This window comes from Mustela lutreola, chromosome 7 (assembly GCF_030435805.1).
Source record: "Mustela lutreola isolate mMusLut2 chromosome 7, mMusLut2.pri, whole genome shotgun sequence".
Lineage (NCBI taxonomy): Eukaryota > Metazoa > Chordata > Mammalia > Carnivora > Mustelidae > Mustela > Mustela lutreola.
The window spans coordinates 138,587,136-138,601,196 of record NC_081296.1 but is presented as its reverse complement, the minus strand read 5'-3'; the positions used below and the strand labels follow the sequence as shown (position 1 = coordinate 138,601,196).

The 14,061-nt window shown below is 51.1% G+C and overlaps 1 protein-coding gene across 1 annotated transcript; it reads left to right on the top strand.

Annotated features, from left to right (window-relative positions):
* Positions 1-9,026: 9,026 nt before the first annotated feature.
* Positions 9,027-12,013, top strand: VRTN (vertebrae development associated). The gene has a single exon (XM_059179707.1). The coding sequence runs from the start codon at positions 9,027-9,029 to the stop codon at positions 11,145-11,147; it is 2,121 nt and encodes a 706-aa protein (XP_059035690.1). The 3' UTR covers positions 11,148-12,013.
* The last annotated feature ends 2,048 nt before the right edge of the window (positions 12,014-14,061 follow it).

Genomic DNA, 14,061 nt, shown 5'->3' with positions numbered 1-14,061 from the left:
GAAACTGTAGATAGGGCTGAAATTTGAATCCTGAATCCTTTTGTAAATTTCTGAACCAAAATTTACATGCACTTTGAATAATATGTTATTTTTTATGTATATAAAATAGAATATATATTAGTCAAAAGTAGTTTAAAAATGTTGAACATAGAACAAAAATATGCATCGAAAGATCAGAAATTTATGTGTTGTAAATGCACAGAAAAAGAACTGGCAGAGAAGCATAGTGAAGAGAATGTGTTAGGGACTGAAAGGGAAGACTTGCTCAATTTACTCTATTTTTTACTCTGTACCATTTGGATCTTTTGGAAAGAGAATATTTAATTTGTCTAAGTCTAAGGAAAAAAAAACTAGAAAGAAATATACCAAGACGTTCACAATGACTGTGTTTAGATAATGAGCTTATAGGTAACTTTTTCTTCTTTCTACTTTAAAAAGTTTCCCAATTATTCTAAATTTTCCCAATTAGTCTATAAAAAAAGACTCGTACCTTGGTGATGGAAGCACCAACAAACCTTTAGTTTCTTTATAAAAAAAATACTTTTAAAGATTCCATTAGCCTTTTAAAGGATTTAAAATTACTTTCATTGCTTTTTGAAATGATAGCAAGTAAGTTAGACTCCTTATAAAATGTCATCACAGAAGGATAATTTGGAAAAGTATCCAACTCCTTCTAAAAGATAACCACTATTCTCTGAAACTTTTAAAATGCTACATTTATCTTAAGAACTTAAAAATGATTTCAAATTAGCTGGAGAGGCTGAGGACTGCAACGGACTTGCTCTGTGCCAAGCACCGTCCTGAATGCTTTAAATTGATCACCCCGTTGATCCATGCCACCGCTCTGCGGGAAAGGTTGTGCCCCAATAACCTTTAAATCAGGGTTCCAAGGGTTGAAACAATTCGCCTAAGGCCATACTCTAGTAAAGGGGCAGGGTTGGCATTCAAATCCAAGCCCAGGGCACGTCTAAGCCGCTGCCTCAGGCGGCTGCCATCAAGATGGGTGGGGCTGGTGTGATTTTGATCCAGGGACTGGCCTTGAGCTCACATCGGGTGGCCCCCTCCTCCTCCTCCGGTGCTCCTGGGAACGGGGCGTTCAATAAAGGATTTTTGATCTAGGTGGTAAGTGTAGGGCTCATGATTGGCAGAGGAGGAAATGATCCTTGTGAGCCGGGGCATAAGCGACCCTGGGGACAAGGGGTCTGTGGGTGGTGGGTCTGCGGGTCCACTTGACAGCGGTAGCCAGGGGTCAGGCCACAGGAGGGAGGTGGGTGGAATGTAGCTCGGGAGGGCAGCAGCTAGCCCCAGCACTGCAAAGGGTTAAAGCCGGGCAGGAAAGCCCCTGGGGGGAGCTACCACCAAAGGCTGCAATCCCGCGGCCTTCACCTCCCCCACCAGCCCGGACTAGACGGGCGGATAGGACTGGTTCCTTTGGGATTATCTGAGGCCCCTGGGCTGAGATGAGCCGCAGGAGGGACGGAAGCCCAGGTATCGCACGCCCCCGCCTTCCTGTGGGGCTCGGTAAACTAGGTGTCTCGGGATATAGGCGCACTGGCCCGGGACAGAAGCAGTTTTGGCCCGGGCAGACTTGCAGAGTAAGAGGTGTTGAGTCCGGGCCTGGGGGATGCTCAGAGAAAGGTGGGAATGGAGCCCTTGGAGAAAAGTGGGGCCTTTCTGGAAGGAAAAGGGGCCTGCAGCAAGGTGGGGGAAGTGAGCTCTCCAGCCTCCCCGTCCAGCAGGACACCCCCCCCACCCCGCGGGATGGGGAGCTGCCCCAGGAAGAGAAGCATCTTGGAGGCTCATTAAGCCCCAAAGTCTACCCAGTCACCCAAGGCCAGTTTCTGGGCTCCAGCTCTGCTCCCCCCACCTCTACCCTCAAGCCAGGCCATTGACTTTCTTTCCCCCCGTCTTTCTATCGGAACCTCCCCAACCCCTCCCCCCCAACTCTTGGGAAATCTTCCCGTTTTCTTTCAAGTTTTCCCAGGGCAGTTTGGGGTCTGATTCAGAGCTAGGTCTGGGCGCTTTAACGCCCCCAGCTGGGTAGAGTGGACCAGACAATAGCCGCTATCACTTTACCATTGGAAGTGACCCCCGAATTTGCACTTCTTTCATCTTGGGACCAGAGCACTTGAGGGTGGGCGATTTCCTGGGGGGAGTGGCTTCAGCGGCTTCTCCACCGGCCAGTTGGCTGTAGACGGTCCATGCTCCATGGTCCACTACAGATACGAAGCCAGTTCTGGAGTGAGAGTGGCGCTCGGCTGGGGACGCTGACGCAGGGTCACTTAAATGTCCCAAGCTGGAAGCTGGAGAAAGAAGTGGACGCCCCCAGGGCTCTGGGCCACCCTCGAGGTCAGTAAACTAGGAAGTTTCCACCAAATTAGGAACGGTGGGTGCCCTGTGCGGCTTGGAGGCTCCAGGGGAGTGAGGACTAGCCTTGGGACAGTAAAGGGCCCAAGGGTCAAGGAGTGACTCCGCGAGGATGCTGCAGGCCTGTGTGTCTGCCGACCTCTGGGTGTGGGTGTGTGTGTGTGTGTGTGTGTGTGTGTGTGTGGAAGGGGGAAGTGAGGCATTGTTTCGAGTTCTTTCTCCCCACCCCCACCTCCAGCCCCATCCCCACCCCCACCCGCCTGCCTATCTCCCCTCCCCACCCTACTCAATTGTCCGTCCTCGGCCCCTCCCCAGCCTCTCTGCGCTTTGGGGGTTGGGTCCCTCGACTCAGAAGCCCCGGGCTGGCCAGCTCTCTTCTTCCCAGCCACCCGCTGGCCTTCCTGGCATCCTGAGGGGCGACCATTGGCCTGTGCTGCATTCCCTCGTGGGCCAGACTTACCCTTCTCCTACCCCTCCAGACACGTGGTCCACAAGAGCAACTAAACTTGGGAACTCCCGAACTCCCCAGGCGTGGTTGACCTGGTGGCTTCAGGCCCCACCCGGGATCCCCCAGGCACTCCTGTTACCCTTCCTTGGGAATTCACAGCTGAAGGACTCGCCTGCCACCCGTCAGCCCCCATGGCCGCCCCTGCCCTGCCGGGTCTCCTGGAAACCAGGGAGGGAGCCAAGATGGCTGGCGCTCCCTCGAGCCAGGGACCTAGCGTGGGCAGCTGGGAGGGCAGAACGGAGAGGCGCCGAGCCAGGCCAGGTGAGATACCAGCCGGTTTACCGTGGACTTACTGGGTCTTGCTGAGGGTTGAGGCCCCTGTGGCACCATGTCCTACTTGTTGGGCCTAGTTGAGAGATGGCAGAGCCTACCTAATGAGGGATGGGGAGAAGAGGGGGCATGGGGAGGACACGGGGTCCTTGGTGAGCAAATCCAGAGCCCTGGAGGAGGCTGGCAGAGAAGGAGTTTGTTCTAGAGGCCAGAGGAGACTTAAAGCAGTATTGTATTAGCAGGTTCATTGGCCTGCCCTTCCCTTGTCCTGCCTAGAACCTTGGCTGACCCCTTCTAAAATGGAAGGGCCGGAGTCCAGACCTGGGCTCGAGACCCCATCTGCTTGAAATAAGGAGACGGAGGAAGGAGGAAAGCTGGCTTTGGTGAAGGCAAGGCTTGGCGTCTTTTGGCAGAGTTGCCCTGTCCCTTCATTTATTCTTGGCTCCAGGGCCCTTCCTAAGTGCTAAGATAGTTGCTGGCTGGCTGCTTTTTGGATGCCCTGTTTTACCTCCTTCCAACCTCAAGCCAGGAGATCCTGTATAATCGGGGGTGGAGGTCTCGTCTCCTTGGTTTCTTGCCTTTTCCAATCCCTTTTAAGAGCTGTGGGGCCAGGGAGGCCAGCTGAACAAAGCCCATAGATGAGCTCTCGCTTTTTTGCACTTCTGCTATGAATGCACCTGGCAGTTGCCAGCTCTGCTTTGCATTGCACTTCCGGAGAGCTGCTGTTGAAAAAGACTGTTGCACCTGAACCGCATCAACCACTTGTCTACTTAAGGATGATTGGCTTCCCCGCACAGCCCCTGGCCTTTCCCCCACTGTCTGTTCTCCGGTAGTCCAGACCTCCTTGGATGGATGTGGGGTGTGGGGCTCCACGGAGCTGCTTTTTCTCCGTAAGCTTTCGAGAAAAGCAGAAGTGGGGTATTACTGCTCTTTGGGGGGAGATCTTGAAAGAATGAGATAAGGTAGAGTGGAGCTGGGTGGGACTGGGGCGAGGACCCGGAGCGGACCCGGAACGGACGGGAAGAGTAGGTGGGGTGGGGCAGGGGAGGGCAGGGTGGGGTGGGGTTTGTGCAGAAGGAAGTGCGGTATATCTGGACGTTTTGTTGGAAGATACCTGGATACTCCTGCTGGAAGTCAGGCAAGTCCTTTCTGGACCTCAATATTCCTTATCTTTGAAATGGCCAGGTTTGTTTCAATGCTCCAAGAATCCATGTGTTTCTGGATCCTTCAGCTGATAAGCATTTTGGGTGATGTATTCCCTGGGGTGGGGGAATTACAGTGTTTAGGAGGGGCAGTCTGGAGTCACAGTGCTTGATTTTACAGCTTTAATAGCTGTGTGGTCTTGGGAAAGTTATGTAATTTAACCCCCCAGCCTCCATTTCTCCAGGTGTGAACTCAGAATAGCCATCCTAGCCATGGTGCAGGTGTGATGGAGTTGTAGTTCACGTGGAGGGGAGATGAGAACCACATACAAACAAAATTACCTCTAAAAAGCCTGAAATCCAAGCACTCGACGATCCTGGTAAAGCCCAAAGGAGCTTGCCATCACCCGAGGGAACATGATGCTTTCTTTGCTCTCAGGAAAGAGATGGAAGTGGCAGGGCAGGAGGAATCACCCAACAGTTTAAATTCATTGTCCCCTCTTTTTTTTTCCTGAGATTTTGGTTGAATTACCTAATTAAATGCACAGAGTAAACAGTGAGTAAGGGGTGACTGTTTTCATAATTTTGTTGGCGAAGTATCTAGCAGTGGTACAGGTGATCTGCTGGAGACATGGAAGGAAAACCATCATCTTTGTTGGCTGCCAGAATGAAAAGGCTGTTCTGTGAGCTTGGTGTGTTTTTCAGGGCTCAACTTTTTTTTTTTTTAAGATTTTATTTATTTTTTTGACACTGTTTAGAAAGATGGAGGGAGAGATCAGAAGCAGAGGGAGTGGCAGAGGGAGAAGGAGCTCCCAGATCATGACCCAAGCGGAAGGCAGACACGCTACTGACTGAGCCACCCAGACGCCCCAGGGCTCTATGTTTAAATCGAATGTGGAAGCGTGCTCTCTTCACCAAGGACTGCTGTGGCGCTGTTTATCTCCTGAGTCCATTGAAGTTGAATCGTTTTTGTTTTTTTTTTTTTTAAAGTGAACATAAACATTCAAGAAGAATAGATTAAAAGCCCAACTCCAGGGTCAAATGATCTGGTAAAAATAGAAAAATCAGGGCAAGGTAAGATCAGATTTGTCACAGCATGTGAGTTAAAAAATCTGCAGCCAAGAAGTTTTACCCAAAGGTGATTCTAGTTTTTAAGAAATTTATTTATTTATTTAAAAGGTTTTATTTATTTGAGAGAGAGTGAGAGATTTGAGAGGGGAGAAGGTCAGAGGGAGAAGCAGACTCGCCGCAGAGATGGGAGCCCACTGTGGGACTCGATCCTGGGACTTCAGGATCACAACCCAAGCCGAAAGCAGTGGTTTAACCAATTGAGCCACCCAGGTGCCCAAGAAATTATTATTATTATTTTAAGATTTTATTTATTTATTTGACAGAGAGATCACAAGTAGGCAGAGAGAGAACTCGAGAGAGCAGCATCTCTGCCAAGCAGAGTACCCAAAGCGGGGCTCGATCCCAGGACCTGAGATCATGACCTGAGCCGCAGGCAGAGGCTTTATAAACCACCGAGCCACCCAGGCCCCCCAAAATAATTTTTTTAAAGTAGTCTCTCTGACCAGCATGGGGGCTCAGGTTCACAACTCCTGAGATCACGAGTCTCCAGCTCTACTGATTGAGCCAGCCAGGTGCCCCTGATTACTAATTTTTGAAAAGCTTTCTTTTTTGTAATTATCGGGTAAAATTCTGCTGGTTCTCTTAGTGCTTTATAAACCTTTTTTTTCAAAACTTTACTGAACCCTGATTTATACTTCAGCATGTCCCCTGTAAGTGTGCAGTTAGGTTGTTGAGCTGACAAATACCTACACCCAAACACAGTATTTAAACCTCAGGCTCATCTCAAACAATTTATTGAATCCTGAAAACAAAGGTCTGAGAGAGGACAACGGTCTTCTTTTTAACTTCTGCTTTGCAGTGCAACACTGAAAATGTACCAGTAATTAGGATCATTCATTTATGTTGGTTTAAACAGGAGGTAAATCACAGATCCTAAAGTGACTGGGTTCAGGCATTGGTACTGGCCCCACCACTTGTGTGACCTGGGTCAAATTAGCCTACAATGGCTTTTTCTCAGTTTTCTTACCTTTCAACTGGGGATGAGGGTGGTGCCTACTTTATTGGCTGTCAGGCTTAAGACCGTGTCTAGCAAATACTGAATGCTCAGTACATCTACTTACTAGATCTATGTTAGCTCAGGGACTAGTCTTCTGCCACCTCCTTTGAAAGGACCCTTTGTACTAGAGCATTGGGGACGCCTGGGTGGCTCAGTTGGTTAAGCAGCTGCCTTTGGCTCAGGTCATGATCTCAGCGTTCTGGGATTGAGTCCCCACATCGGGCTCCTTGCTCAGCAGGAAGCCTGCTTCTCTCTCTGCCTCTGCCTGCCTCCGCCTGCCACTCTGTCTGCCTGAGCTCACTCTCTGACCAAAAAAAAAAAAAAAAAAAAAAAAAAAAAAAAAAAAAGAGAGAGAGAGAGAGAGAGATGTACTAGGGCATTGGTTCTCAAACTTTTTGGTCTCAGGACCCTGGTGGAGCTTTTATTTATATGGGTTACATCTATTATATTCAAAATGAAAATGGAGACATTTAGAAAGTATTTTTTATTTATTTTAAAAAGATTTTATTTATTTATTTATTTGACAGACAGAGATCACAAGTAGGCAGAGAGGCAGGCAGAGAGAGAGGAGGAAGCGGGCTCCCTGCTGAGCAGAGAGCCAGATGAAGGACTTGATCCTAGGACCCTGGGATCATGACCTGAGCCAAAGGCAGAGGCTTTAACCCCCTGAGCTACCCAGGCGCCCCTAGGAAGTATTTATTAAAAAACAAGTCAGAACAAAAAAGATGTAGTGAGAAGAATGCACTCTTATACACCGTTTAATTCTCTGCAGTATCGTGTTTGAAAGGTATTCTCCCGTCTCTGCATTTCAGTCTGTTGTGATACATTGTTTTGATTGAAAATCCAGCTTTGTCCAGATAGGTAGGTGGGAAAAGGAAGTGTTTGCATAGCTTGTTCAGTGGCTGTCCTTTGATCAGTAAGTACACTAACACTTGACAAGTAGTTTGTTAAAGCTTAGTTACAGTGTAGAAACTGAAACAATATTCGTGATTTTTTTTGTACCGCATTATAGTCAAAGCCATTGCTTTCTTTTATACTTGAGGTGGATCTTTTACCTGTGTGTGGCTTCGCAACATCACCCATTGGTTTCTTTGGGAAACTTAGTTCATTGATTGATCTTCAGATGTCGACAGTTCCTTTAAGTGGTATAGTAAGTTACATTTGTTAGTGTCACTATTGATTCCATCAGAAAAGTCTTTAGGTATTGGAAGAAACTGTCAGGCTCCCTGTAGTAGATACAGGTTTTCCACAACTTTAGTTTTCCAGTGAAAGCTCAAAGTGTCACTGGCAGTCAATAGTCCACAATTTTCTTTGAGGTGACAGGCTCACCTTATTCCTTTTTGAGGAAATGCCCAGTATACCCCAGTCTAAATGAGTAATGTTTCAATTTTTCTTTTAAGTAAAAGTGATATTCCATGATAAGAGTCTAGTTCACCATAAAAAACAACGGTCACGTGAGACATTCAGAATGCAGCAGAAATGAATACTCCCTTTTGCCCCTCTCAAAACGGAAAAGTCATGTATTTAAGGGCTGTGATTAAATTAAAAAAAATAATAAAAACAAAAAACTGAAAAACTTTACTGCTTCATCGTGGACATTTTTTTTTTTTTAAGATTTTATTTATTTATTTGACGCAGAGAGAGATCACAAGTAGGCAGAGAGGCAGGTGTAGAGAGAGAGAGGGAAGCAGGCTCCCTGCTGAGCAGAGAGCCTGATGTGAGGCTCGATCCCAGGACCCTGAGACCATCCCCTGAATCAAAGGCAGAGGTTTTAACCCACTGAGCCACCCAGGCGCCCCTATCACGGACATTCCTGAGTGAAACTAGCGTTTCTCCCCACCCCCAACCGCGAGTACATGGTGGTTAAGAATATGATGACCTCCAGCATAGTTTGAGTCATGCTAAGTTACCACATTTCTACTCACACATTAATATAATGAAAAAGACAAATAATATCTTAGTGTTACATTATCTTAGTATATCTTAGAAAAATAATTTAACTTGCAGACCCCCCTGAGAAAGTCTCAGGGAACCTCCACCTCCTATGGCTCCACGGACCATACTTTGAGAATCACTGTTCTAGGGAAAGGCAGACCAGTTTTAGCTCTAGGAGTTTGTAAGTCTTTTGACAGATGCGGAGTTACAGGCTTTATGGCTGTGTTGTGGAATGTGTCCTAGCTAACTAATCCTTTTTCATTCCTTCCCTGTGCGTTAGGTACTGATCGAAGGATGAGAGAGAGAGTGTGTGTGTGTGTGTGTGTGTGTGTGTGTATACCTGTATATCTCCATGCTTTCATTGTCTCATGCTCAAATTAACAGTATAACGGAATACTTCCGTCATCCACTTTACAGAAAAGGAACCAGAAGCCTGGAGAGCTGAGGTGGTTTGTCTCAGAACCAGCATTTCAAAGCCAGGTTCCAGAGACCAGGCTCGTCCTCTCTACCCCTAAGGGGTTAAACCTGGGGAGGTCCTTAGCCAGTCTGCCCTCAGTGGGGGAACGGGAGTGAGTGGGTATTATCTTTGGGGGAGAAGGTGCGAGTCCCCGTTGCTGGGTATCTGGGTGCCTTGTCCTGACTGTGCCCTCTGCCCTCTGCCCTTGGCCCTGGCAGGATGACCTCTCGGAGGCAGCTGGTACAGCAGGTGCTGCAGGAGCTGCAGGAGGCCGTGGAGTCCGAGGGCTTCGAGGGTCTGGTCGGCGCTGCTCTGGAGGCCAAGCGGGTGCTGTCCACCTTCACCCTCCCCACCTGCCGGGAGGGGGGCTCCAGCCCCCAGGTGCTGGAGGTGGACTCCGTGGCCTTGAGCTTGTACCCGGAGGACGCTCCCCGGAACATGCTGCCGCTGGTGTGCCGAGGCGAGGGCAGCCTGCTGTTCGAGGCGGCCAGCGTGCTGCTGTGGGGGGACGTGGGCTTCAGCCTGGAGCTGCGGGCGCGCACGGTGGTGGAGATGCTCCTGCACCGGCACTACTACCTGCAGGGCATGATCGACTCCAAGGTGATGCTGCAGGCCGTGCGCTATTCTCTGTGCTCCGAGGAGTCCCCTGAGATGACCAGCCTGCCATCCGCCACGCTGGAGGCCATCTTCGACGCAGACGTCAAGGCCACGTGCTTCCCCAGCAGCTTCTCCAACGTGTGGCACCTGTACGCGCTTGCCTCCGTCCTTCAGCGCAACATCTACTCCATCTACCCCATGCGAAACCTCAAGATCCGGCCCTACTTCAACCGGGTCATCCGGCCTCGCCGCTGCGACCACGTTCCCGCCACGCTGCACATCATGTGGGCCGGCCAGCCCCTCACCAGCCACCTCTTCCGCCACCAGTACTTTGCCCCTGTGGTGGGGCTGGAGGAGGTAGAGGCCGAAGGTGCCCCGGCCCCTGCCCCCAGCCCCGCAGCCCCACTGCTGCCACCGGCCAAGACGCTGGAGCTGCTCAGCCAGGAGCCCGGCCTCAGCTACTCCCACCTCTGTGAGCGCTACAGCGTCACCAAGAGCACCTTCTACCGCTGGCGGCGCCAGTCGCAGGAGCACCGGCAGAAGGTGGCTGCCCGCTTCTCGGCCAAGCACTTCCTGCAGGACAGCTTCCACCGCGGGGGCGTCGTGCCGCTGCAGCAGTTCCTCCAGAGGTTCCCCGAGATCTCCCGCTCCACCTACTATGCCTGGAAGCAGGAGCTGCTGGGCTCCGGCGCCTGCCAGGCCCAGGCCCCCAAAGAGGTGCCGGTGACGGAGGGGCTGGAGAAGCTGCCGGAGGAGCAGGCGGCCAAGGGGCTGGGGTGTTCCGCGCTGGCGGCGGTCAGCCCGGGAATGGTCCTGATGCAGCGGGCCAAGCTGTACCTGGAGCACTGCATCTCCCTGAACACGCTGGTGCCCTACCGTTGCTTCAAACGCAGGTTCCCCGGCATCTCGCGGTCCACCTACTACAACTGGCGCCGGAAGGCCCTCCGGAGGAACCCCGGCTTCAAGCCGGCACCTGCCCTCCCCACCACCGTGGTTCCCCAGCCAGTGTCCGTTCTGGAAGAGGCCCTGCTCCCTTGGAAGGAAGCAGGGGGAGAGGGGACGGGCCAAGCCACGGCAGGGGGACCACCCGCTGCCCACGCGTTCCTGCCCCCCAAGGTGCCCCTGTCCCATTGGCAGAGGCGCCTGCGCAGGGCTGCCCGCAAGCAAGTGCTGAGCGGGCATCTCCCCTTCTGTCGCTTCCGCCTTCGCTACCCAAGCCTGTCGCCCTCCACCTTCTGGGTGTGGAAGAGTCTTGCCCGGGGTTGGCCCAGAGGCCTGTCCAGATTCCAGATGCAGGACCCCGCCTTGGGCAAAGGAGGGCTGCGGGAAGCTGAGGAGAAGCAGGAGAAGGAAGCTGTCAGGGATGGGCCTGCTGCGATGACCCCTCCTGGTGGGACCCCCGCGCCGGTGGGGGCTTCTGCAGGAGAGGATCCAGGAAAGGCCCGGGGGGTTCCTTCTGGAGAGGGGGCCATGGCCCAGGGCCAGCCCCACAGCCAGTCCCTGTCCAGCCACCCCGGGGCAGAGGCAGCCGTGGGGGGCAGGGATGGCCAGGTGCTGGTGATGGACATGCTCGGCACCACGAAGTTCAAGGCCCAGGCCAAGCTGTTCTTGCAGAAGCGCTTCCAGTCTAAGAGCTTCCCCTCCTTCAAGGAGTTCAGCGCCCTGTTTCCCCTCACTGCCCGCTCTACCTACTACATGTGGAAGCGAGCGCTCTATGACGGCCTCACCCTGGTGGATGGCTGAGGGGGTGGTGTGAAGAGGGTAGGGAGGAAAGGGGACCTGCTTGGACAGGCTCAGGGACCTAAGTTGACCCCTGGCTTTGGCCAGCGTGCCCTTTGCTCTGGCTCCCACAGCGTCCACCTTGAATCCCAGGGCAGCTCCGCGCTGCTGCTTCCTGGCTCGAAGGCCGTTGGAGCCAGAGATGAGCCGTCTGGTCTTCCCAGAGAGCTGCAGGACCAGCGTTGTTCTTTTCGGTTGTTTGCCATTTTTGCTTTTTCTTGTCTTGGTTTTAATTTTTTGTTTTGATTTAAGTGCGTTGGCTGGGCCCTCTGACTGATGTTGGGAAGCAAATGCATGAGGGTTGTGAGGGGGTTTGATGGCTAAAGCTGCTTTCAACTTCTCGTGAGGACGAAGACCGTACTGCAACGTGGCTGGCTGTCCCATTAGGCGGAGTGTATGTCTTCAGTTTATTTGGGGGTTGGTACCCTGCTTACTCAAATATGTTTCCCAAAGGAACATTAGAAATCAATTATGGAGGTGGTCCGTGGCTTCTGCCTGGTGCCCTCAAGGGAGAGGGTGCCAGGCTTAGCATGACAAGTGAAGGTATATAGGAAGGACCTCTGAGGGGGGGCCCTGAGCTGGGTCACTGAGGTGCCGGCCTGTCCCTTGCAAGGAGTGTGGTAAAGGGCTTGGGGGAGGGGGCTTCGAGCTTCTGCTGGTGCTTGGTCCATCTGCTGTAGACCTTTCAGTCCTCTCCCAGCCTGGTTGGCTCTTGGGGATCCCATCTTCTTGAGCCTCTCCTCTGAGCCTGTGCCCCATCAGCGAGGGACCTTACGGTGGCCAGAAAAGCGACTAACTGAATTCCCATTGTCCAAGAGTCAAGTTGGAAAACCAAGAAAATAAAGTGATATGGTACCCACAGCCCTTGGTCTCTGGTATTTGTTTAGCTAGGATGTGCCTGCTCACTCCTTCAGTCCCTTTGGTGTTGGGACGCTTGCTCCCAGGTCCAGGGCTTGGGGGAGGGTGGGGATGACTCTGGGATTCTGTTTAGCATTGGATCTAGAGGTGACCACATTGGGTGCACTTCCAGCTGGGGGTAGGGCTCTGGCGGCCTGGAAGGATCCTCCCACTATGGAAGAAAACCAGCTCACGACGGGTCCTCACAGGCCAGGTCAGGCTTTCTTGATGCTGGTTGTGTACCCAAGCAGGCTCTGCCCAGGCCCAGGTAAGGACACACCGCCATCCTCATAGTGGCTAACTTGCAAACCCCCTCCAGTGGGCTGAGCTTTAAGGCCAGAACTCAGCTTATTGGGGTATGGCATCAGCAGGGAACTGTTGGTTTCCTGCAATGGCTGTCATTTTGGGGAGTCTTTCTTGATTCTGTTTTATTTTCATCCCCATAGCCTATCAGCAAGTCCTGTTGGCTAACTCCAAAGTGTACCCAGAACCCTCCCCTTCATGCTGCTGGTGCCATCCCCACTGGCGCATGTCCCCACTTCCCCATCTCTCTCCCTTCTCTCCTTGCCCTGCACAATCCACGCTCCACAGAACAGCCAGAGAGCGCTTTAAGTGAAATTGTGTTCTTTCACTTTCCTGTCTAACCTGTGTCTGTGGCTTCCCTTCACTCTTAAGAGTTCCTCACACCGCCTGACCGTAGCCTTCATAATCTGGCCCCTGACTGGCTCTCCCTGCTTGTCCCACTCATGCCCTCACCCACCACGCTCCAGCCACACTGGCTGCCTTGGGTCTTGAACATGCTACACTTGCTTTGAGGGCATTTGTTCCTTTGGAACAGCTTTACAGGGCAGACTCCTTACCATTCAGATCGGAGTCCCTATTGCATTGTGCTTTGAAAATCTCCATGTGGTCTTTATTCCCATCTAATAATTTGCTTGCTTGTTTGCATATTTGATTACCTCCAGCCCCTAGTCCATTAGAGCACAAGCGCCATGCAAAGTGGGGCTTTTTCCTGACTTGCTTACAGCCCTGTACTCCCAGCAGGAAGATCAGTTGCTGGCACATAGTAGGTGCTTCAACTTGTTGAAAGGGGGAATGAATAATGGGGCCACTATGCTTTTCCTGCTATTGTCCTTTGGGGTTGGTGTTGTCAAATTGAATCAATCCTACTTCCTAAATATCTCTCATTGGCCATTTTTATTCATCCCACAGCAACCCCCTTATCTAGGTCAGTGCTGCTCTCATCTCTGATACAGACTTTGCTTTCAAACTCTCCCATCCTGAGAAATGCCAGAATGATCTTGCTAAGTCTGGTCTGCGGTGACCACCTATAGCCAGCAGGTGGCGATCTGGTGCAGCAAGAGACTAGTCTGGGTTCCTGGTAGGCACCCAGACCTATTGATGATAGTCTTAGACATTGGAGAGGCAACATTTGCACATGGGTGAGCTAAACCTTGCTGGACCTCACTTTTTCTATCTGTAAAATGGGAGTACATAGTAAGTCCTGGATGAGCATTTGCTATTGGTAATAATGACGTCCAGTTTGAGAGCCCCTGGGAATCTAATTCCTGTTTTCTAGGAGGAAGCTAATGGCCAGGCAGATTCTTACTCAAGATTGCCCTTAAAGTAAAGATACTTCTGTCTCCGAACTGAAAGGTCCTTTTGTCCAAGCCCAGCTCTAAGTCCCCAAGCCACAGGGAGATCCTTTAGCTTCTGCTGGAAAAAAAATAAGATAAAAATAATATGTCAGTATTTATTGATTTGGGAAATATTTTACCAGTATGATAAAATTATTCTGGTGTAGAAAAACCATTTCCTTTATAATTGCTTAGAAAGGCAGATTATACCTAAGCAGTGAACTACCTTTGCTAAGAATGCTTCATGCTGATTTCAAGGTTGACATTTGTTGAAATTAGTTGTATGTTTTGCACCACTTTCACTTGCAGATGTAGAGAGAAATTCTAGTGACACAAACAATGGG